General features: G+C 39.2%; 3 protein-coding genes and 1 long non-coding RNA gene across 8 annotated transcripts in view; all 4 read left to right on the forward strand.

The window, feature by feature from the left end:
- LOC119894238 (amine sulfotransferase-like) overlaps window positions 1-17,254 on the forward strand; it is a 36,032-nt gene extending 18,778 nt beyond the window's left edge. Inside the window, exon 6 of the mRNA XM_038706884.1 lies at window positions 17,102-17,254. Coding sequence (XP_038562812.1) covers window positions 17,102-17,211 — 110 coding nt within the window. The 3' untranslated portion in view covers window positions 17,212-17,254. The remainder of the gene's footprint in view (window positions 1-17,101) is intronic.
- LOC119894253 (amine sulfotransferase-like) overlaps window positions 260-24,614 on the forward strand; it is a 32,209-nt gene continuing 7,854 nt past the window's right edge. The window contains exons 1-6 of one of the 2 annotated variants that reach the window (XM_038706906.1): window positions 262-506; window positions 622-827; window positions 1,944-2,070; window positions 2,646-2,740; window positions 2,949-3,120; window positions 3,199-3,502. In XM_038706906.1, the coding sequence (XP_038562834.1) occupies window positions 365-506; window positions 622-827; window positions 1,944-2,070; window positions 2,646-2,740; window positions 2,949-3,120; window positions 3,199-3,308 (852 nt within the window). In that variant the 5' untranslated portion in view covers window positions 262-364 and the 3' untranslated portion in view covers window positions 3,309-3,502. Of the gene's footprint in view, window positions 507-621; window positions 828-1,943; window positions 2,071-2,645; window positions 2,741-2,948; window positions 3,121-3,198; window positions 3,503-24,614 lie in introns of those variants that run through there. The other variant, XM_038706916.1, reaches the window with a different exon arrangement.
- On the forward strand, window positions 10,637-16,898 carry LOC119894343. The gene is made up of 3 exons (XR_005442904.1): window positions 10,637-15,906; window positions 16,551-16,645; window positions 16,852-16,898. It is a non-coding gene; the product is annotated as an uncharacterized LOC119894343 (long non-coding RNA).
- On the forward strand, window positions 17,272-24,375 carry LOC119894294 (amine sulfotransferase-like). 4 transcript variants are annotated; one of them, XR_005442896.1, is made up of 8 exons: window positions 17,273-18,189; window positions 18,307-18,512; window positions 19,087-19,213; window positions 20,034-20,128; window positions 20,329-20,500; window positions 23,275-23,340; window positions 24,073-24,201; window positions 24,313-24,375. XR_005442896.1 is itself a non-coding variant. In XM_038706984.1 (6 exons), the coding sequence occupies exons 1-6, from the start codon at window positions 18,048-18,050 to the stop codon at window positions 23,331-23,333; spliced, it is 801 nt and encodes a 266-aa protein (XP_038562912.1). In that variant the 5' UTR covers window positions 17,273-18,047; the 3' UTR covers window positions 23,334-23,613. The 4 variants fall into 4 exon arrangements, 3 of the variants coding, with proteins under 3 accessions (XP_038562920.1, XP_038562912.1, XP_038562901.1); XM_038706984.1 differs by lacking the exons at window positions 24,073-24,201; window positions 24,313-24,375 and having other exon boundaries at window positions 23,275-23,613; XM_038706973.1 differs by lacking the exons at window positions 23,275-23,340; window positions 24,073-24,201; window positions 24,313-24,375 and adding an exon at window positions 20,582-20,909 and having other exon boundaries at window positions 17,276-18,189.

Here is a 24,614-nt window from a genome sequence, read left to right on the forward strand (position 1 = left end):
CCTATAAATAAATCAGCCAACATGCACAAGGTCCAGAGTCTAGCTACTGTACCTGTGAGCTATGAGGTTTTTCCACTCTTCTCTAGTCTTTTATGCAAACATTTTTCAGAAGTAACATCAGATCACCAACTTTCTCTGCAGGTATAAAAACTACAACTTTGCCAACAACACCTTGCCATATTTCAAGCTTCCTGTTGCTATCAGTGCGTATCCAGCTGATAGTATTTCACAATATCAAGGAATATGTACAAATCAAAGTCCAGTGTCCAGCTACCGTACCTGAAACCAGTGAGAATTTTCCACTCTTCTCTTATCCCTTCTGCAAACATTTTTCTCTAATTTTTCTGTGTAATTCAGAAGTAACATGGAGCAGATCACCAACTTTATCGGCAGGTATAAAAACTACAACTTTCCCACTGGTCAAACAACTGCAGAGTACATTGATTCACTCCAGAGCTTCGAAATTCAAGACAGCGATATATTTCTCGTCACTTATCCAAAGTCAGGTCAGTGAGACACTCTTCCGTATCACATTATTTGCCTTTATAGTTTTGTCCTGGCTGGCAAGATATTTACTGATCAGGTATGAGACCTCGTAATTTAAAATATGTCCCTTCATAGGCACTATATGGACTCAACAGATCATAATTTCCATCTGTGAATTGGACGGGAGTCTGAATGAATATCCAAACAACTTAGAGCAGATGCCGTGGCTGGAGTACAAGTTGGTTCCACAAGATTACGCCCTACGACCCTCTCCACGGCTCTTCGCCTCTCACCTCACCCCGGCTCTCATGCCTCCGGGACTGAAGGACAAGAAGGCTAAGGTCAGTGTTGTATTGAAGCCCAAACCTGAAAAATACATTGAGGAAGTTATAAATAATAAATTGGTTATGTCACAATTATGAGAAGGGTTGCAACTAATTAATCTGCCAATTATTCCTTCGAGTAACAGATTCATCATTTGCTGTCAGTGTCAGAAAAACAAATAATTATTTCCCAGAGCCCAAGTTAATGTCTTAAAATGGAAATTTGTTCAACCGATAGTCCAAAACCCAAAGATATTCAATTTACTATAACGTAAGACAGGGGATAGCAACAAATCCTCACATTTTAGATTATGAGACTGTCTTCACCAGAAAAAACGTCAATATACTATAGGTCATTTGTGCAGCATGTTATTATGACCCATATATATGTTTATTGTGGCAGCGACTGATAGTGGCCGTAAAATCATAGCAAAGGAGGAAGTCTGTTGACATATTATAAATAGGCATAAAGTCTGCATAAGGAGTGGGGTGGATGGATGTGTCAAACCCGGCCTTTCGTTCAGGAGAACGGCGTTCAAGTCCTATGTAAAAGAAAGTAAATGAGTTATTTTGAGTTTTAACTTAAATAGCGTTTCTGACTTCCGTCACGTGCCCTAACACCAACCACAATGTTTTCCTAAAAAATGTTTTTTGTTGCCAAAATGGAACCAAACTGTGATCGTTTCTCATTAACTATGTGTTTAATGTCATTTGACGTAGGTCACTTGACTTATGTAGAGTAGTTAACACTCGTGTGGTTTTGGGAGGCATGGACAAACTACCTATGTTGTCGTTTAGGTTGGAGGACTTGTTGGAGATTATGCTTGTCATTTCTGATTTTTTTTTAATTCTAATGGTAGTAATCAGTTATCAAAATATTTTAAATTGTTTCTGTCGATCAACTATTTAATGAATTGATAAATTATTACAATTGTAATAATGAGATACACAGTCAGAATTTGTGATTTAGCAATCTTTCTTTTGCCTGGGATGATTGGCCTTCCGTATTTTGCATGTGCCTACAAATTAAGGTATCATTAAATAGTGAATTTTTGGAGTTTGGCATGGAGGAGATAATAGTATGTAGTATGTATGTTTTATCTCTGGGCTGATTGTTGTTTGTTATTATGTCAGATTATCTATGTGATGCGCAACCCAAAGGACAACATTGTCTCCTTTTACCACTTCAGCAAAGCCAACAGAGACCTGGAGACTCCCAAGAACTTTGACCACTTTTTTGAGGAGTATTTGATGGGCAACGGTGAGGTACCTCAGAGTCTGGATGATGACGACGAGATAAGAGTGCAGTGCTGCGTATACGTTTTTTTGTTTTGTTTTGTTTTTTCTGCGTATACGTTTTAAATGATAACCATCTGATCATGAACAATTTACATAAATATTAGAAATAATTTTTACTGTTATTTTAAAAAGTCTGGATTGTGCGTTTGTGTTGACAGAACCTGCAGACACAGATAATTTCATCATTAACATTTAAATCAATAATTTAATATTGAGAACAGCAATTTGGATATGCAGTTTGTTCGACACCTCTCGGCCACCGTGTCTGAGCTAAATGCTAATACTTACATGAATTAAATGCTAATGTTAATATGCTATGATAATAGGTGTAATGTCCACCACGTTCACCAAAATCATTAGGATACACTGTCTGGGCACCATGGACATCTGAACCAAATTCTGTGTCAATCCATCTTGTAGATATGTGTAATAAATTTCATGGCAATCCATGCATGCTATTGGGATACATATATTCAACAGATTCTTAATTTTCCAATGAAAATATTAAATTAAGGGATACATTATATGTTTATATAGTTGTAGGATCATCCTGGTTCGACCACATCAGGGTGTGGCATTCAATGAGAGACGAGTACAATATCCTCTTTCTGACCTACGAGGACATGGTTTTGGTAAGATGGGTTTTCTTCCCTTGCGGTTCTACAGCATTTTCATGAAGTTCAGACTGCAAAATGATGTAAGGAAGAGACACTTTTCAAATCCATTTCATACCATGAATTTAAAGGGCCACTTTCATTTGAAAATAAAAGTCTAATAACAATAAATTCTTTGTCAGAGTTTAAACTTTTGCTCTCTTTTGGGCCTCTGTTTCTCTTTTAGGACCTGAAGGCGGCAGTAACTAAGATCTGCATTTTCTTAGGGAAGAACCTGAGTGAAGCAGCCATTGAGCAAGTTGTAGAAAAATCTACATTCATGAACATGAAGAAAGACTCAAAAGCAAACTACGATTTTCTGCTGCAAGATAGGATGAAGGGAGACTTCATGCGCAAAGGTAACGTAACATAACTGCAGCTCCTGTTCAGAAACATGTAAACAGATATCAGCTCAAGTTCTTGTTTTGTCATTACAGGTAAGATCGGTGACTGGAAGAACACCTTTACTGTCGCTCAGAGTGAAAGAGTGGATCAACTCCTTCAGGAGAAACTCGGTGACCTGTCTCTGAAGTTCATCTGGGAATAAGCAGAGCAGCCGCACCAGCCATTCACTGCCACTGTGTCTGTATGTGTCTTAGATGTACATCATATAGAGTAGCTGCTAATGTGTAAACTGTTGATATGCATCACAAAACTCTTTCTGACCCATGTTTGGACTTCTGTGCTTGGACAAACTGAACATCCATAAGCAGAAAACACTAATAAATGCAGCTGCCAATCTGTTGTCTTTATTGAATGTGAAGAATAGTGAAAACTTTGATCTACTGGTGGAACAATCAGAGGATCTCCAAAGTCAGTAAGCTTTATCCTCAGGGGACCATGAATATCTGTACAAAATGTTTTGCAGCTAGCGTGGCCAGAAATTAGGCAGAATTGGAGTTCAGATTCACTTTGGTTACTTTCGGCAGACTTTCTAAACATTCATTTCCTTGTTTAGCACCTTTGTTTACCTTTTACCTGCTGATTTATCATTTTGTCAATTTAACAATGTATAAAGCTACAGTTTAAGGTTGCAAAAATTATTTTCCCTAATTTATATACTCGAAAAAAAGGCATTTCATTGAAAGTCTATGTTTGCCTGTAAATTATTAAAAATACTAAGAAATAATTTATGACATATAGACACAAATGAAATGGTGTGTGAAGGCCTCACATCAGCATTTTCAATAGATTTTTCAGAAATTTCAAGCTTCCTGTTGGTGGCAGTGTGTCCTCAGCTGTCAGCATTTTATAGGCCTATAAATAAATCAGCCAACATGCACAAGGTCCAGAGTCTAGCTACTGTACCTGTGAGCTATGAGGTTTTTCCACTCTTCTCTAGTCTTTTATGCAAACATTTTTCAGAAGTAACATCAGATCACCAACTTTCTCTGCAGGTATAAAAACTACAACTTTGCCAACAACACCTTGCCATATTTCAAGCTTCCTGTTGCTATCAGTGCGTATCCAGCTGATAGTATTTCACAATATCAAGGAATATGTACAAATCAAAGTCCAGTGTCCAGCTACCGTACCTGAAACCAGTGAGAATTTTCCACTCTTCTCTTATCCCTTCTGCAAACATTTTTCTCTCATTTTTCTGTGTAATTCAGAAGTAACATGGAGCAGATCACCAACTTTATCGGCAGGTATAAAAACTACAACTTTCCCACTGGTCAAACAACTGCAGAGTACATTGATTCACTCCAGAGCTTCGAAATTCAAGACAGCGATATATTTCTCGTCACTTATCCAAAGTCAGGTCAGTGAGACACTCTTCCGTATCACATTATTTGCCTTTATAGTTTTGTCCTGGCTGGCAAGATATTTACTGATCAGGTATGAGACCTCGTAATTTAAAATATGTCCCTTCATAGGCACTATATGGACTCAACAGATCATAATTTCCATCTGTGAATTGGACGGGAGTCTGAATGAATATCCAAACAACTTTGAGCAGATGCCGTGGCTGGAGTACACAGAGGGTTGAGAAGATTACGCCCTACGACCCTCTCCACGGCTCTTTGCCTCTCATCTCACCCCGGTTCTCTTGCCTCCGGGACTGAAGGACAAGAAGGCTAAGGTCAGTGTTTTATGGAAGCCCAGTCTTGCCAGGATAATAAAACTTAAAAATATATATATTGGGAAAGTTATACATAATAAATCAGTAAGTCACAATTATGAGAAGAGTTGCAACTAATTAATGTGCCAATTATTTTCTCTGTTAATGGATTAATCGTTTGGCGTCCGTGTCAGAAAAGCCCATAATAATTTCCTAGACCCCAAGAGAATGTCTTAAAATTGCAATTTTTGCAACAGTCCAAAACCCAAAGATATTCAATTTACTATAACATAAGAGAGGGGAAAATCTTTACATTTCAGAAGCTGGAACAGTCACTATTATTGGCATTTCTTACAATATTTTTTTTTCTTACTTATTTAATCAACTATCAGAATAGTTGCAGATATTTTTTTTCTATCAACTATTCAATGAAATGATTTATCGTTTCAGCTTAATTATGAGAAACAAAGCAATCTTTTTCCTGGAAGCAATGGCTTTCTATATGTTGTGTGTGCCTACAAATTAAAGGTCCAGTGTGTAAGTTTTAGTGGCATCCAGTCGTGAGGGTTCAAATCAAAGTTCTGTATACTTCTTTATGTCCCATGTACACTTTCTCTTTTTGCATTAAAAATCTAAGAAGAAAAAGAAAAAATCTGATTATTCTGACACCACATGCATCGCTCACCACTAACTTTCCAAGTGAGCAGGAGAAGCTAAGGTGGCCGTCACGCTCTGTCGGTTCTTGTGCTAAATTATATGTGTGTGCCCCCATTTGCCAAAATTTCTTCTTTCTTCTTTGTTCGTATTCACGTAGTGACAAAACGTGCTCTGTAGAGCTGTTTGTCCATTTTGGCTACTGTAGAAACATGGCGGCGCAACATAGCGCGTTGTATGTAGATACAAATGACTCACTGTAAGGTTATAAAAACATAATGGTTCATAAGATCTTTATACAGCACTGAAAACATAGTTATGGATAGTATATTGCAATTCTGATAATAGATCCTCCTAAATATTACACACTGAACCTTTAAGGTATCATTAAATAGGGAATTATTTGAATTGAGTTTGGAAGAGAGAATAAGATGTCTTGGTTTCATCTCCTTGCTGATTGTTGTTTGTTTTTATGTCAGATTATCTATGTGATGCGAAACCCAAAGGACAACATCGTCTCTTTTTACCACTTCAGTAAAGCCTGCAGCGACCTGGCGACTCCCAAGAACTTCAAGCACTTTTGTGAGGAGTATTTAACGGGCAACGGTGAGGTACCTCAGACTCTAAATGATACTGACCAGATAGAGTACCGTGCTGATACATTTTAAATGATAACCATCTGATCATGAAGAATTGACAGTAAGATTAGAAATAATTTATATGTTATGTTAAAAAAGTCTATGTTCTCTTCAGATACAGAGAATTTGGTTAGGAAAATTTTCTTCAATAATATAATATTGAGAAAAATGTGCCTGTGCTTGTGTTTTTCAAATTTGCAAAGCGTTTTGGATATGCAGTGAGTTCAATATGTTCTGGCCGCCATATTCTGCAAAAGTTTGGAACTCAGTAGGTAGATTGGCCCAAACATCTTGGAGAACTGCCCACAGTCTGATGTAATCCCTATCAGACACAATAATGTTGAGGTCAGGGCTCTGTGGGGGCCATCCCATCACTTCCAGGACTCCTTGTTCTTCTTTACACTGAAGATCTTCTTCTGACTTTCGCTGTATGTTTGGGTCCTTGTCATGCTGCAGCGTAAATTTGAGGCCAATCAGATGCCTCTCTGATAGTACTGTATGATGAATAAGTATCTGCCTGTACTTCTCAGCATTTAGGAGCATTAATTCTGACCAAATTCCCAACTTCATTTTCAGATGTGCAGCCCCAAACTTGTAAGGAACCTCTACCATGCTTCACTGTTGCCTGTAGACACTCATTGTTGTACCGCTCTCCACCCCATTGGTGAACAAACTGCATTCTACAGCCAAATATTTCAAATTCTGACTCATCAGTCCCGCTGCCATTTCTTGTGTTCTTGTCAGTTCTTGTGTTTTCATGCGTAGTTGAATTGCTTGAACTTGTTTCCATGATGTAGGTATGGCATTTTGGTCACAAGTCTTCCATGACGGCCAATTCTGATCAGATTTCTCTGGTGAGTTGATGGGTGTACCAGGGTCCCACTGTTTTCTGCCAGTTCTGAGTTGATGGCACTGCTGGACATCTTCCAGTTGTGAAGGGTAGTAAGCATGAGGTGTCTTTCATCTGCTGCAGTAAGTTTCTTTGGTCGACCACTGCGTCTACAGCCCTCAATATTTCTTGATTCTTTGTGCTTCTTCAAAAGAGTTTGGACAGCACATCTAGAAAACCCCTGTCTGCCTTGATATGGCTGCCTGGGAAAGACCTTGTAGATGCAGTATAACTACCTTGTGTCTTGTTGCTGTGCTCAGTCTTGCCATGGTGTATGACTTTTGACAGCAAACTGTCATCAGCAACCTCACCTTATTAGCTTAGTTTGGCTGTTCCTTACCCAGTCATATCCCTCCTACAGAGCTGTTTCTGTTTCAGTTTAATGATTGTGTTCCAACCTACAGAATCTGAAAAACACAGGACTACATGTTAGAGACTGTCCCTTGGCCCAATAGGTGGTGAGCCTTTTTTTGAGTTTTGCCTTGCTGTAGGGAGTGGCAGATGATTGACTGGTGGGGGTTCTCTAACTTATATGGGAGGCAAATCATCAGTAGCGCCGCATCAAAAACTACTCTGATGGTCTTATGAAAAGCCTGACTGTGGAGTTCTTTCAGTAGTTTGATGATAGATGACACCACAAATCCTATGCATTCCACTTCAAATGGATAAACTTTGCTGCTAGCTCTGCATAGCTATGAGCTTCTTACGCTGATAGGCCTCCTTAACTTAGTTCTTCTATGGCACTGTGAGCTCTATGATGTAAACCATCTTTGGTGTGGCAGACCAGGGTACCAAGTCTGGCCTGAGGTTGTAGGAAGCAATCTCAGGCGCCAGCCATGGGCAAAGTTAGGGGGGAAAAGTTAGGACAATTCCAAGGGCCCCTGACTGACAGGGCCCCCCAAAAATAATTATAAACTAATATCAAATGATATTATATTATACATTATATAAACCATCATCACTGAGTATAAATATATTTCAAATATAATAATAAAATGAATGATCTCTTAGTTTTTTCTTGTTTTTGGCAGTAAAAGTTAAACATCCCCATTGACCAAAAAGTAAACCTCCATATTGACCGACCACCCCCCTGTATATGCATGAAATGGTTGGGTCCTGGCACACATCAGTGATGGTGTTTAGATGCAGTCAGTAGATGCACCAGTATTAACAATGTTGCATAGTAAACCAAAATCTGGTTTTCTGTAACCCAGTTTTTCCACCAAGAAAGGTGGGTAGCCTTTAGTCTGTGAGTGGTGTTAACCTGTTGGCTTAATGTCCATAGTGAAATAAGCTAGCTAGCTACAGACTAGTGTTAGCCTACATTTCCTCAACATTTAATCAGTGCAAGGAAAAGTTTAGCAAGATATTCATATTAAATCATTGTCCCTGCCCCTTTTAGCAGACAAACAACAGATGAGTCAGCAGCACCCCAGTCTCCCCATAACTGTAGCCTCCCTGTCCCAGTGACAAAGGTGAGCAACACTGTGTTAATATTATACCAGGGAGTCTTTACCATAAAAAAAGACAATGAAATATTTCTTAATGACAGAAATTCAAACACAAATTATTTTCTCACATAATGATCATTATGAAATAAATAAAATAAAATAAAAACTTCCTGCCTGTACTGGATGCTGGACAGCAGCTTACCTCAGCCTGCATATAAGTTACAGACTATATTAAAATAATCCAGTTTTATTTACATTCATTTAGATTGAATTATGGCCGTTAATGACATCTATACAGACTTTATTATTCCCATAATGAAGGGAAGTTTTTTGAGAAGCAATATTGTGGTAGTACTAATATTGAACTACAAGAAGCCAGACAGTTGCAAGCCTTTAATTAGAGTTATGTAAAGCTTTTGATGGGACAGTTATGTAGCAAACCTTGCTTGCTCTTGGTGGGAACTGTTGGGCTTCTGTAAATATCATCAGAGTACGGTCTAGACCTGCTCTTTTATGAAAAGCGCTGTGAGATAACTGTTGTTGTGATTTGGCGCTATATAAATAAAATTGAATTGAATTAAATTAAAATTTAGTTATGCATTTTAATAAATTTGAGAATTGATACCCAATTATGAATTTTAATATTCATAAAATCTAATTTTATTCCTCGTTCCAGGGCACCACCGGAGTTGTTATAATCCTAGAGTCTCCGGACCTCTAGGTAATTTTAATAATTATACAATTATTACTAGTGATCAGTTAGTTAATAATCGCTCAATTATCTTAAATCAGTCAGTCAGTCTCATATCTAAAGGGTCAATTCTCTTGGCAGGGACGTAGAAATAGGCAACACACAGTTCTTGATTATATTACAGTGAATTTATTCTCTAACTACTGTGATAAAAAGATGGTTAAATACCGGGAAAATAAACAATTGCTGAACAATGAGAAATGGAGGTTCGATTGTGGGCAGCATTTGATTCATACGGCATAAGAGAACTAATGAAAGTAAGCTATGAGTTTAGCAGTTAGAAAGGACATCCCTGACCGCAGAATGTGTGTTAAGTCTTACTGCTTGTCGACAGCCTGCTTGGCCTTTTGCTGGTCCCACGCTAGCTGCCGATCCTGGCTTTTTGCTAGGGATTGTCCGGGGTTCTCCATGTCTGATGGAAAACGTCGTCCTCCATCTGGCAATTCGGCTGTTTTCAGGTTTCCTTCGTTGTCGCTGGCGAGACCACGTGGCTTGGTCTGACCTCGGTGAAGTTGACTCGACGAAAAAGGCTTAAAATGGAACTTGGTCGTTCCTGAATTAGTCCAGTGTAACTTAAGCAAGAAGCGAAGAGAAGAGCGAGAAGCGAAGTCGCGTTTTGTTGCCTGGGGCGTGGTTCCCCAGGGGGCGTCTCAGGTTTCCCAAGGGACTGCCTTTCTAAACTTAATGTTTAAAAGAAATCTATTTGCGCGTATTATAATCAAATATTTTCCACAATCGAACCTCAACGGTCAAACGGTTGTACTGTTCTAAGCATTTGGTAACAGGAAACAATTGTCACATTATTGGTCAGGATATTTATACATTTAACGGCATTTCCAACGAGGGCATGTAATACTTATTTCGTCCACTTGGGGGAGCTCAGGTTACATGAGTAAAGCTTAGATTAATCCAAGATCATCTCTCCTTAGGAACTGGGGAATTATTGTTGATTCATCCTTAAATTCAAGCTGGCGGTTAAGAGTATAGTAAAACATTCCTTTGTCATCATTTCTAAAGGAATTTTGTAGGAAAGTATTATGAACAAGCATTGATTACATTAGATGAAGGAGTGTCTTGCTGAAAATAAAAACACTGCAAAAGCAACTTTACTACTCAAATAGAGGCAAACGTAATCAAGTAACTAAAGATTTAATTAACTTAATTAAATGCTTTGAGTCTTTGGAGACTGCAGTCCTTTTTACATTGAAAGTTCAGTGTCTGGATTATGTCACACTTAGGTGAGACAAGGAGTATCCCTTTGATGGGATAATACACAAAGCGCAAGGTCAGTTGCCACGGAAACGTGTGTGTGTGTGGGGGGGAGGCAGTTTTGATAGGCTGTTCAGGGAAATGCTAATGGCTGGCTTGTGTCCCTTTGTCAGTTTAACAGTCAGGCCCCGCGTTGTCAGCTTCGGGATCAAAAAGGTGCCAGTTTTATGGTCGGGCTAGCACTTAGAGAAAGCAACTTTGACCCCTCCCCCTTCTTCTCTGGGGGAGGAGAAAGGAATTTAGGGTAGCTCCAAATTTATTCAATATAAAATGCACAAATCCACACCATTGTTCACTACAGTTAAGTCCTAGAGAAGTGGTGACAACAGCTGCGCAGAGGGGGTCCAATTTATATATATAAACCTTTATTTAACTAGGAAAGTCACATTGAGGTTAAAACCTCTTTTACAAGTGAGACCTAGTCAAGACAGGGTCGGATAGCAGGATTAAACAGATAACAAGCAACAATAAGAAACCAATCACAACATCATCATTAGATACAACAGAAAACACAGCAAAACAAGTATCCACAACATGTTGTACAACACCGAGACACAGCACAGCAACACAAACATTTAGGTATTACATAATACCCTACATAGTACTGTTCACATAACAGTATTAGATCATAGATTTAATAAGGAGTTAAGTGGTAATAGAATTGGCAAAGCAGCTGCATTTAATTGTTTTTTATTTTTGGGATTGTAGTTTGAGTTTGGTCTGCACATCATTCCAAGACCAAGGGCCATAGTAATACAGGCTTAGCTTTCCGGCCTCTGTTCTGATAGCAGGCACTTTGAACTGTAGTTAGTAATGTGTCCTGAGATTATTACAGCTGTTTAAATAATTTCGAACTTTTCCTAAAATTACCTTGTAAATTAAAATATACCAATGTTCGAGCCTGCACAAATGAAGAGATGACCATCCTACCAATCTGTACAGTATACAATGATACATATATACAGAAAACCCAATGTGAATTTTAATTTCTTTGCAAGATAATCAACATGGTATTTAAAATTTAGGTTTTTGTCCATCCAGTTTCCCAGATATTTGTAATTGTCTACAGACTGGATACAGACTCCATCCAGTGACGTGATGGAGAGGGATGGTAGCTTTGTTCGCCAAGTAGTAAAAACCATAACTTTAGTTTTATGTGGGTTTAACAGCAGCTTCAAATCTAATAGAGCATGTTGCAGGGTGTCAAAATCTGCCTGCACATTTGAAAAGGCCAACTCAGCTGTGGGGCCACAGGAGTACAGAACTGAATCATCTGCATACAGATGATACTTACAAAATTTAAACTTATCACAAATATTAATATAAACTAGGAAAAGCAAGGGTCCCAAAACTGATCCTTGTGGAACACCTTTCATAACAAGGACTGGGTTTGACATATCATTGCCATATTTGGCCATTTGTGAACGATTGGTCAAGTAGCTATGGAACTATTTGACCGCATTGCATCCAATGCCAGCTCTCAGCAGGGTATTAACAAGTAATAGATGGTCCACAGTATCAAACGCCTTTGTGAGGTCTATGAACAGAGACACACAGGTAAATTTATTATCTATAGCCTCTTTGAAGTCATCCATGACTTTTATTGTACTGTGCCCTGACCGGAACCCGGATTGCATTTCATTTAAAATGTAATGCGAGTGCAAATATGATTTAAGTTGGGTAGCAACTAATGATTCCAATATTTTTGAAAGAACAGGGAGATTAGAGATTGGTCTAAAGTTGTTCATGTCATATTGCCAGCTTTGAATAGGGGTGTAATGTAAGCTTGCTTCCAGCTGGCTGGAACCTGGTTAGAATTTATTGACATGTTAAAAATGTTAGTAATGGGCTCAGCTATGACCGATGCAGCCACCTTTAACAGAAAGGTATCCAGACCATAAGGTCTAGGCGCCTTTTTGGGTGTATTGAATTCAGTGATGCAGAACTTGACAGATCTTGAACTTGTAGGGCTTTAAAATCAAATGAGAAGGCAGAGGTTGAGGATGTACTAGGTAGCAAGAAACATGTTGAAGGATCAACTGAAATTGATGGAAGCTGCTGATCAATTAAATGACCTGCCTTCTCAAAATGACCGTTAAAGGCATTTAATATATCACTTTTATCTGTGATAGTTACATTTCTAATATTCAATTGCGGGGGAAAGTCTGAAGCCTTTTTGCTCTGTAATACTCTGATTGTTTTCCAGAATCTGGATGGATTGTTAAAATTATCATTAGTTGAGGTAAGATAATAATTTGATTAAGAGGTCCGAATGGCTGAGGTACATTGATTTCTCAAAGTTCTGAAACGTTGCCAATCTACAATACTGCTGGTCCTCCTTGCAAGGGACCACTGTTTACTTCTTGATTGAATAAACTGGGCTAGTTCTTGAGAAAACCAAGGATTATCCCTGTTCTTTATTCTGTGCTTTTTGAAAGGAGCATGTTTATTTGCAAACAATAGAAACTGTTGCTGAAAAAAAGCAACAGCTTCAACTACAGTAGGAATCAGTGCAACACGATCCCAATTTAGTCTTGCCGGGTCAGATAAAAAGGCCTGCTCTGAAAAGTGTTCAGGTCGTTTACGAACACGCCTATTGCTGTATACTTATGAGCGCCGTTGGTGAGAATGACATCTAACAGGGTGTCACTATTAAGCTTAGATGGATTGAGTCTGGTGGGGCTGTCAATAAGTTGTAAGTTTAGAGAATTACAAGCCAGCTTGAAATTCTCTGATTTGTCACTGAGCCAATCTCAATTTAAATCAGCAAATAAAATAATTTCTGAATTATTTAAATTAGACAGCACTTCAGTCCACAATGTTTCATGAACAGCAGAGGGGGACCTATAGCAACCAATAATAGTAAATAGAGCATTTGCAACCTTAATGTCTAAGGCTATAAGTTCAAACTGTCTTGGGATTGACTGCGAAAGTAAAACAGACACAGGAAATTTTTGAGATACATAAATAGCTACACCACCTGCACGCCCTTTCCGATCTGTTCTATAAACATTATAACCACCAACACAAATAACATCATCAGGGACGGAGGGTTTAAGCCAAGTTTCAGAGATCACAACAATATCTGGATTAGCAGACATGAACTACGTTTTCAATAAATCCAGTTTGGGTAATAAACTTCTAGCGCTGATATGTAGAAAACCAATTCCATGCCTATTAGCAAATTCAGTAGGCATTAAGAGATGATGTAAGTTTACTTGACATGCATGACAGTGGCATACACACAAGGCAAACAAATACAGTCGGCACGATCGTGAATTTGACAGTCATTGTTAAAATCAAAAATGTCACATCCAGCGTCCAGAGAGAGGGGGAGAAGGAAGTGAAGCAGTCACCTGAGAGTTATATCCAGCGGTAGGCCTCCACCACCGCACGCAGTCAGAATTAGGCTACACACAATTGCACAGCAGCCTCGGATCAGAAGACGTAGTCACTCTGGCAGATCCTTTAAGTTCTGAGATCGAAATCCAGTGATGGGCCAGCTCGAATGTAAGGTCTAGCAGTCAGATGAAAAAATCAACCAACTCTTTTGCTGCTTGCACCACCAGTGACGACCATCTGCGGCCACTGTCAAAGAACCAGCCTCGGAGTTGATGTGCATACAATTGCGCAGCCGGCTGACCCAGTCAGCGCACGTTGTCACCCTGGCCGATCCCTCAACTGGTGAAATTACTCCGTAAAGCCCCTTAGAACCTAAAAAACATTAAAAAGCTGCTTAAAACCCGAAATAAAACCCGAGACAGGACTCCCAAAAACAGACACACACACAGAACTGCTATCGCACCACCAATTTGAGTTTTTTGTCTTAGGGCCAAAATTCCTGGTGCCAGCATTTTCTAGTCATGGGCCATGAAAAGATGTTCTGCTTCTGACTTGGTGGAAGGATGTTCGGGTGTTTTCTGCCCTTCTCTGCCCAAACATTGTTGCCTTCATGGGATTATCTGCTCTTGGTGGCTGGAAGTTGTTTGTGCTCCACTTGCTCTCCAAAAACGATGCCAGGCTCTTGAGGACCTGGTTGTGTCTCCAGTTGTATTTCCCTTGAGTGAGGCTGGTCTAACATCCTGTCAGGATGTGTTCAAGAGTTGCAGGAGTTCGGCAGAGGTTGGATCCTTGCCACACCACTGATGGAAATTCTTTGGTGATGGAGGCATGTTATGTGTCACTCTGATGATAAAGCAAATCTTGTTTTCTTCCATTTTCCATAACTCCCTCTATTGATCTTTCTCCTCTCCATGCTTTCGCAAGAGAGACTGCCTTTGTCCTTCTCATAATCTCTTCATGTCGACGCACCTTCTGGACCACCAGTCTGATGTTGCTGCCTTTCGCCAAGTTGGTAAACTTGCTTTCAGGCCAAAGCCTCATCTTCCCTGCTGGACCTGCCCCACTATGTCTTTATGCTTCAGGGCTGATGTAGCTTGCTGGATTGCATTGGATGGGGTCTACTTCCACCCAGTAACTAGGGGCAGTGCGATCATACTGATGGTCTTGTGTCCTTGAGTGTTCACTGTACTTACTTTAGAACACTTGTATTCCTTGTGAGAGGAAGTTCCAGGACCCCTGTGCTGTAGAGGCTGGTGTTATTTAGACATTGTGGGACACCTACCCATTTTGAAATGATGGTTCGAGAGTTGCTTGGCTTGATTTTCATTTGGGCCTACTTGATGTTCTCCTGCAGTTTTCCAAGTAGCCACTTGGTGCATGCTGCAATAGTGGTCAGAGATGTCATATAATTCATGTATGCTCTGATAGGTGGAAGATGGTTCCCGGCCCTGGTTTGTTCTCCGTGCACCACCCATTTTGAGGCCCTCATAATGACTTCCATGGCCATTGTGAAAATCAGGAGTGAGACTGTTCAGCCTGCCATCATGCCTACTTCCAAGCGCTGCCATGTTGTGGTGAAGTCGACTTCTATAAAGCACAGCTGTAGGTCTTGGAAACACGTCTTGAGCAGTGTTGTGATTAGATCTGATATGTGGCAGATGTTGAATGATTCTCAGAGAAGATCATGGGGAATTGATCCAAATGCATTGATCAGGCCGAGGAAAACCACATTTAGGTCTCTCTTGCCCTTCTTGGTTGCTTTTATCATGCTTGTATGCTCCAAGACACCAGAGAATCCTGGAATTCCTGTTTTCTTCACAGATGTATCAATGTACTTGTTCCTTTTCAGGTAGGCAGCCAGACATATTTGCTGGAACTGTTTTTCATCTGCCTCCTCTCTCTGAATGGTGGTTGTAGTATATTTCCACTTCTCCCTTTAGTCACTCCAAAGTGCTCCAAACTCTATAGTTGTAAATTATTCTGCCTATCTTTTCCAGCTTTTTCACTACTGTGCCCACTTGTTTTATGTTAGGTCACTGTTGATTATTTGCCACTCTTTTTGTCGACACCTTGGGCCACTTCACACCAGGTTTGTGTCCTTTGATCTTTTTCTCTCTTGAACGTACCTATTGGATTACATATGGGATTAGTAATTATTAGCACCAGTTTGATATAATTGTAAAATCAGACATCTGACGATATGCCTAATCCCTGACTATGTGCAAATGTACCTAAAAGAATTGATGCTGTTTTCAAAGTAAAGTGTGGTCACACCAAATATTGATTTGATTTAGATTTTTCTTTTGTTTGTTCACTTTATATTGTGTTAATTTATAAATATATTCTATTAACATGTTTATTTTGAAATCATTCTTACACCACAGATTTCTTTTCCATATAAAAAAAAATTGCACAGTACTATATATGCCAATGCTAACAAACTCAGTGTCAATGTTAACATGCTGATGTTTAAAAGTTGTATTGTTTACAAGGTATGGTTGATTTATTTATCATTTTACAACACAATGTTGAATAATAAAATTAAGTTGTAGGTGTTCTGTCATAAAGCAGTCGTGCTCTTTTAGTCCCGACCAGAGAGGTGGACTGATCTATCCCTGTGAAAACTATGGAAGCCAAACTTCAGTGTTTCTTGTACCATGCTAATTGTCGTTCAACAGATCCTTAATTTCAATTAAAATGTAAAATTAAGGGATACATTATACATTTATACAGTTGTGGGATCATCCTGGTTTGACCACATCAGGGAGTGGCATTCAAAGAGAGACCAGTACAACATCCTCTTCCTGACCTACGAGGACATGGTTTTGGTAAGATTTGTTTTCTCCCTGCAGTCCTTCAGCATTTTTGTGTAGCTTGGACTGCAAAATAGGGTGGGGAAGGTAAAGGACACTTTTCAAATCCATTTAATACCATGAATTAGAAAGGACCACATTCATTTGAAAATAAAAGTCTAATAACAATAGATTCTTTGTCAGAGCTTAAACTCTCCTTTGGGTTTCTGCTTCTCTTTTAGGACCTGAAGGCAGCAGTAACTAAGATCTGCATTTTCTTAGGGAAGAACCTGAGTGAAGCAGCCATTGAGCAAGTTGTAGAAAAATCTACATTCATGAACATGAAGAAAGACTCAAAAGCAAACTATGAGTTTCTGCCACAAGAGAGGGTGAAGGGAGACTTCATGCGCAAAGGTAATGTAACATAACTGCAGCTCGTGTGCAGAAACATGTAAACAGATATCAGCTCTAGTTTTTGTTTTGTCATTACAGGTAAGATCGGTGACTGGAAGAACACCTTTACTGTTGCTCAGAGTGAAAGAGTGGATCAACTCCTTCAGGAGAGACTCGGTGACCTGTCTCTGAAGTTCATCTGGGAATAAGCAGAGCAGCCGCACCAGCCATTCACTGCCACTGTGTCTGTATGTGTCTTAGATGTACATCATATATAGTAGCTGCTAACGTGTAAACTGATAAAGCACAAAATGCTTTCTGACTGATGTAAAAGTGCAAAAGAATAAAACATGATTGAAATATATTAGACAGTTAATAATGAAAAATATCTGCACTATCTGCAAGGCTGTCATCATTACGCACAATTTGAAAAATACAGGCTAACCCATACAGCTATACATTGTTAGTGCTAGAAAAGAGATCCACTTTAATAATTCAGTTTCAGCTCAAATTGAGCAGAAAAGTCCGCACCAATTAATCTCATGCCATTTTTGTTTCTTGACATCAGCATGATTTCTGCAGACAGTTTCTTTTGTGTTTTAAAGCCCCTATCTTTAGATTGGGTGCTTCATAAGTTAAAAGTAGGGGAAAGATAATGGGGATTTTTATATATTCTCAAATAGCCCAAGCTTAAGCTTTATCATCATTACACAACACAGATGAAATAGTGTGAAGGCCCCACATCAGCACTTTCAACTGGTTTTCTCAGCTTGTCTCTACATGAGATAAAGTACTTTAAACAAAACATGCTTAGACTTCAGAGGGTTTTTAGAATAAATAAAACACCAATGCCTTGCTGTATTTCCAGCTTCCTGTTGTTATGAGTGTGTATCCAGCTGACAGTATTTCACAATATCAAGGAATATGTATAAATCAAAGTCCAGAGTCCAGCTACCGTACCTGTAACCAGTGAGGATTTTCCACTCTTCTCTGGTCCCTTCTGCAAACATTTTTCTCTAATTTGTCTGTGTAATTTGGAAGCAACATGGAGCAGATCACCAACTTTATTTGCAGGTATAAAAACTACAACTTTCCGTCCGGGCAAACAACTGCAGAGTACATTGATTCACTCCAGAGCTTCGAAATTCGAGACAGTGATATATTTCTCGTCACTTATCCAAAGTCAGGTCAGTGAGACAAACTCTTCCGTATCACATTATTTGCCTTTATAGTTTTGTCCTGGCTGGTAACATATTTACAAATCAGGTATGAGGTCTCATAACTAAACATATGTCCCTACACAGGAACTATATGGACTCAACAGATCATCATCTCCATCTGTGAATTAGACGGGGGTCTGAACGAATATCCAAACAACTTGGAGCAGATGCCGTGGGTGGAGTACACAGCGGGTCGAGAAGATTACGCCTTACGACCCTCTCCACGGCTCTTCGCCTCTCACCTCACCCCAGTTCTCATGCCTCCGGTACTAAAGGAAAAGAAGGCTAAGGTCAGTGTTTTATGGAAGCCCAATCCTGCCAGGAAAATAAACATTTAAAAAATATATTGAGAAAGTTCTAAATAATAAATCGATAAGTCACAATTTGGAGAAGGGTTGCAACTAATTAATCTGCTGATTATTTTCTAGATTAATGGATTAATAGTTTTGTGTCAGTGTCAGAAAAGCAAATAATAATTTCTCAGAGTCGAAGATAATGTCTTAAACTTTCTTCAGCCAACGGTTTAAATCTCAAAGACGTACTCTGACGAAAGTCAGGGGAAAGAAATTTTAGATTTTTGGCATTTCTGAAATGAATTTTTAAAATATGATATTAATCAGTTATCAAAATCGTTCAAATGTTTTCTGTCGATAAACAATTCAATAATTGATACATTTTTTCAGCTGTACTTAGCAATTTAGCAATCTTTCTTTTGTTCCTGGGAGAAATGGCCTTCCATATTTTGTGTGTGCCTACAAATTAAGGTATCATTAAATAGTGAATTGTTTGAATGGAGTTTGACATGGTGGAGATAATATGTTTTGGTTTCATCATTGAGTTGATTGTTGTTTGTTATTTTGTCAGATTGTCTATGTGATGCGAAACCCAAAGGACAACATCGTCTCCTTTTACCACTTCAGTAAAGTGTGCGGTGACCTGGAGACTCCGAAGAACTTTGAGCACTTTTTTGAGGAGTATTTGACAGGCAACGGTGAGTTACCTCAGAGTCTGGATGATGATGACCAGATCTGATAACCATCTGATTATGAAGAACTGACAGAAAGATTTGAAATAATTTTTAATGTTATGTTAAAAAGTCTGTATTGTGTGTTTGTATTGACAGTACCTGCAGATACAGAGAATTTGACCAAGAAAATTTCATCAATAAGTTAATATTGAGAACAGTTTAATATTTAAAATCTTAATGTGCTTATTGTTGAGGTTTCGGACAGAACAGACCCAAACGCAACGCTTGACAGTTTGCAAAAGAGGTTTATTGAGGGAAAAAAAGGGAGAGGAGAGACGGGAGGTGAAAAGGGGTAAATTGGACGCCGGCAGACGTGAGCGCGGAGGGCTCATGTTTTTAATAGTCACACAGCATTTTGAATATGTGGTTTGTTTGACACCTCTTGAACACCATGTATGAGCTAAACCCTAATGCTAACTCTCCTGTCAATAGTAACATTCTTATGTTTAGTAAGTGTAATGTTCACCACGTTCATCAAAATATATAATTAGGATATATCACCTGGGCACCATGGACATCTGAACCAAATTCTGTGTCAGTCCATGTGGTGGATAAGTATATTAAGTGTCTTCAAAATTTCATGGCAGTCCATCCAATAGATGTCAAGGTCCGTACCAAAGTGGTGGACCGATCCATCCCTGGTATGAAAACTGCAGAACTCCAACTTCAGCTTTTCTTGTACAGTACTGGTTGTATTTGCATGTTATTGGGTTACATCTATTCAACAGATGATTCATTTTAAATAAATTTAGAACATTAAGGGATACATTATACCTTTATACAGTTGTAGGATCATCCTGGTTCGACCACATCAGGGAGTGGCATTCCAAAAAAGACGAGTACAACATCCTCTTCCTGACCTATGAGGAAATGGTTTTGGTAAGATGTGTTTTCTCCCTGCAGTCATTCAGTATTTTCACGTAGCTTGGACAGTAAAATGGTGTGAGGAAGGGAAGGGACACTTTGCCACTTCATACCATAAATTAAAAAGGGCCACTTAAAAAATAAAAGCCTAATAATGATGAATTCTTTGTCAGAGTTTAGACTTTCTCTCTTTTGGGCCTCTGCTTCTCTTTTAGGACCTGAAGGCGGCAGTAACTAAGATCTGCATTTTCTTAGGGAAGAACCTGAGTGAAGCAGCCATTGAGCAAGTTGAAGAAAAATCTACATTCATGAACATGAAGAAAGACTCAAAAGCAAACTACGAGTTTCTGCCACAAGAGAATCTGAAGGGAGACTTCATGCGCAAAGGTAATCTAACATAACTGCAGCTCCTGTTCAGAAACATGTAAACAGATATCAGGTCTAGTTCTTGTTGTTTTGTCATTACAGGTAAGATCGGTGACTGGAAGAACACCTTTACTGTTGCTCAGAGTGAAAGAGTGGATCAACTCCTTCAGGAGAGACTCGGTGACCTGTCTCTGAAGTTCATCTGGGAATAAGCAGAGTAGCCGCACCAGCCATTCACTGCCACTGTGTCTGTATGTGTCTTAGATGTACATTATATAGAGTAGCTGCTAATGTGTAAACTGCTGATACATTTACATTACATTTACTCATTTGGAAATGACATGGAAATTTGGAAAAACATAAAAGCATCAACAGAGCATCAAATACACATCTACAACTGACAATACATACGAGTAAGAACAGCAATAAATACTAGTAAGAGCTCATAGTACATATCACATCAATGGGGTAAATACCTAGGGAAGGAAGTAAGAGTTAACAAAAAGTGCAATCAAAACAAGATAATTTTAGGGGATAGAAGAAGAAGAAGAAGAGCACAGGAAGTGCATGTTAGAGGTTAGGAGTTAGAGGTGTTATAAGAAGAAGTATTCTCGGAAGAGAGTTTTCAAGAGCTTCTTGAAGTTAGAGAGGGACGCCCCTGCTCTGATGGCATGTGGTAGCTCGTTGATGAGATGAGAACAGCCGGGACTGGGACTGCTTTGTGTGAAGGGATGGCAGTTACACATCACAAAACACTGTCTGACCCATGTTTGGACTTCTGTCCTGGGAAAAACATATGTGAGCAGAAAACACTTAATAAATGAGGTTGGCCAATCGGTTGTCTTCATTGAATGTCGAAACAAGTTAACTTACTTTTCTATACGTAAGGTGAAGACTTGCTGCGCCACTGGAGTCAACTCCACAGTTCAGTTCTCTTCATCTAGAATGAGGAGAAAAGTTTTCTATGAGCAAACAAAACAGGATTAATATGCAGGTTGTTCTAAGAAGGAGGAGCTCTAAGTTAATAGAAAACTGCTTTGTAAACACAAGAAAATCACTTTTAACATCGGTTTGTGTTCCAGATTTGATGTTTGTTTCCTGAAAACCAGCGTCTTGGAACAGATGCCTGCATTTATATTCAGACAAGAATAATAATTCAAAGTGTACAGGGATATTTTAATTTTGATGTTTTTAATTAAAGTTAATTAGGGCTTGGTGATATGGCAGTATGAAGTTGATTTATGATTTCTACAAAATGAAACAAGAAAAAACATGATTGTAATATAATATATTAAATAGTTGAGCATTAATACAGAAATACCTGCACTACTTGCAAGGCTGTCATCATTATGCACAATTTAAGTTATAAATGATAAATAGGTTGAAGGTTCAGTGTGTAAGATTTAGTAGCAAATAGTGGTGAGGGTTGTGAATTGCAACCAAATGTCCAGTCTACTACTGCCCCCTACCATTTCAAAGAGCACAGGACAGCTACGGTGACTGACAGCACAAAAGGTGTCTCTTCTGAGACAGCAGAGAGTAGCTAGTCAAGAAATTAGGTTTCTTTAGGTAGATATATTAAGAAATTATATTTACTTAATTATTTAGTAAAACTATATGTTATTGCAACTTGGCCGCTGACAGATAACATTGAAAATGTGAGCCAAGAGTGTGAAACACTGTCACAGTTTCTGCACCACAGTCCATTATACACCACACATTAGATAATGATTATACAAACACTGACAAGGGAAACACATTAATTCTCTCAGTGATTACTGACCCTCGCCAAAACTGCCTGCCAACAATAATATCTGACCTGCGGTCAGATTATGGTGCTTTGATAGCGGCAAAAGATAAAAATAAATAAATACTTTGATAGCAGTGCTGAAATAGATCTCAGTCATGACAGCAACAGTTACTCACATAATCACTTCCTCTTTAGTGGTTTTGCCTACAAAATAAAAACGTGTGAAGCAAACACTGAAACACAAAGACTGCAGCACACCCTGTAATATGAGAATTCATCCTTTTGGAACCATTAATTTCTGTGCCAATCCATCCAGTAGATGTTGAGATGGGGCGACAGGATCAGTCAGAGGATCACCAAAGTCAGTAGGCTTTATCTTCTAAGAAACATAACTATCTGTACAAAATGTTTTGCTGTTAGCATGGCCAAAAATGAGGCAAAATGTAAGTTACCTTTAGCATACATTTTATACATTCATACATATTTGTTTAAAAACATTAACCTTTTAAACTGTCTTCACTCAATATCCATGGTATACTATGTGATTTATCATTATGTCACTTTAATGAAAACTAAAAAACTACTATTACTACTATTTTCTACTCAAAAAAGGCAGAAAATGGAAAATAGAAATCCATAATGCCGTCTAATAACATGAAAAGTCATTTAATCCTAACTCTCAAACTGTTTTTTTCATTGAAAGCCTATGTATACCTTTTAATCACTGAACATATTCAAAAAACATTTATGATCTACAGACACAGATGAAATAGTGTGAAGGCCCCACATCTGCTGTTTTTCTCACTGTACTGGTTTTCTCAGCTTGTCTCTACATGAGATAAAGTACTTTAAACAAAACATGCTTAGACTTCACTGGGTTTTTAGAATAAATAAAACACCAACGCCTTGCTATATTTTAAGCTTCCTGTTGCTATCAGTGTGTATCCAGCTGACAGTATTTCACAGTATCAAGGAATATGTATAATCAAAGTCCAGAGTCCAGCTACTTTACCTCTGAGCTGATTGTTGTTTGTTATTTTGTCAGATTGTCTATGTGATGCAAAACCCAAAGGACAACATCGTCTCCTTTTACCACTTGAGTAAAGTGTGAGTGAGTATTTCATGGGCAACGGTGAGATACCTCAGAGTCTGGATGATGACGACCAGATGTGATTATAAAGAATTGACAGAAAGAATAGAAGTAATTTTAATGTTATGTTAAAAGGTCTTTAGATGCAAAGGTCAGCAGATGGCAAACCAAATACTGCCATCTGCTGGTTCCCTAGTAAATCACATTAAGCCTGTGGCAAAGAACCTTGGTGTCTGGTTTGATAGTAATTTAAATTTCGAGCAGCACACCACAAAGCTTGTTCAATCATGTTTTTATCAACTTAGAAATATAGCAAAAATTCGATCTATGTTAACTTTTAAGGACATCGAGACCATTTTACACGCCTTCATCTCATCACGCCTGGATTATTGCAACAGCCTTTTCACCTGTTTAACCCAAAAATCTACTGATCAACTCCAGACTGTCCAGAACTCAGCTGCCAGGCTTTTAACCAGAACAAAGAAATATGACCACATTACTCCTATTTTAGCTTCTTTACACTGGCTCCCAGTATGTTTTAGAATTGACTTTAAAATTTTATTGATCACTTTTAAAGCTCTTCATGGCCTCTCACTGTTGTGGTGTCAGCCCGGCTGACAGTGAGTGTCCTGGTTTTTTCTCCTTTTCATCAGTTATTCTGCTTTTTCCTTGGTTTTCTCTGTTCTCTGCCTGCCCCCCTGCTTCTCCTCCCCTGTGTGTGCTCTCTCTCTCTCCCTCCGCTCCTGAGCCCAGCCAACGACCTGCACCTCATCAGCCACCTCGTCAGCCTGCCACACCTGCCAGTAATCAACCTCATCCCTCCTCTATTTCACCCTCGGTTCTCCAAACCATCCTTGCTTGATCGTCATTGCTCCAAACCCGGTGCTGCAAGTCCTTCAAGCTTGAAATCACTGATGATCCTCACATTTCTCCAGTTCTTGTTTCTTACCTCCGCTGTCACTAACCCTGTCTCTTTGTCTACTTTCCTCCCAGGTTCACTCACCCTCGTCCTCCGTTCAGGCGGCTGGGCTCATCCTCCGGTCCTCTCCTCCTCGGACTTCCCCCACGGCGTCCTCCCTGTTCTCCCTCGCCTCCTCGCTTCCTCTGCCCCAGTGTTCCCCGGCCCTCTGGTCCCAGTCTCCTCAGTTCCCCGTGCCTGCGTTTCCCCGGCATCCACATCTCCCTCGACTCCAGTCCCTCACCCGCTTTTCCCAATAAATCCTGTCAAAACTGAATGTTACGTTTGGGTCTACTCTGTGCCCACACCACCCCACCCATAACACTCGCCTTGTTAT

This window comes from Micropterus salmoides, unplaced genomic scaffold (genome assembly GCF_014851395.1).
Source record: "Micropterus salmoides isolate LMB-PRFRI ecotype aquatic unplaced genomic scaffold, ASM1485139v1 Ms_hic_scaffold_10, whole genome shotgun sequence".
Taxonomy (NCBI): domain Eukaryota; kingdom Metazoa; phylum Chordata; class Actinopteri; order Centrarchiformes; family Centrarchidae; genus Micropterus; species Micropterus salmoides.

What these genes read in the sequence shown, in the direction of transcription:
- LOC119894294 (XM_038706973.1), top strand. Translation starts at nt 18,048, where the DNA reads ATGGAGCAGATCACCAACTTTATTTGCAGGTATAAAAACTACAACTTT. An exon ending in GGAGTATTTGACAGGCAACG is followed by an intron (nt 19,214 to 20,033) that starts GTGAGTTACCTC and finishes ACCTTTATACAG; the next exon opens with TTGTAGGATCATCCTGGTTC. An exon ending in GGGAGACTTCATGCGCAAAG is followed by an intron (nt 20,501 to 20,581) that starts GTAATCTAACAT and finishes TTGTCATTACAG; the next exon opens with GTAAGATCGGTGACTGGAAG.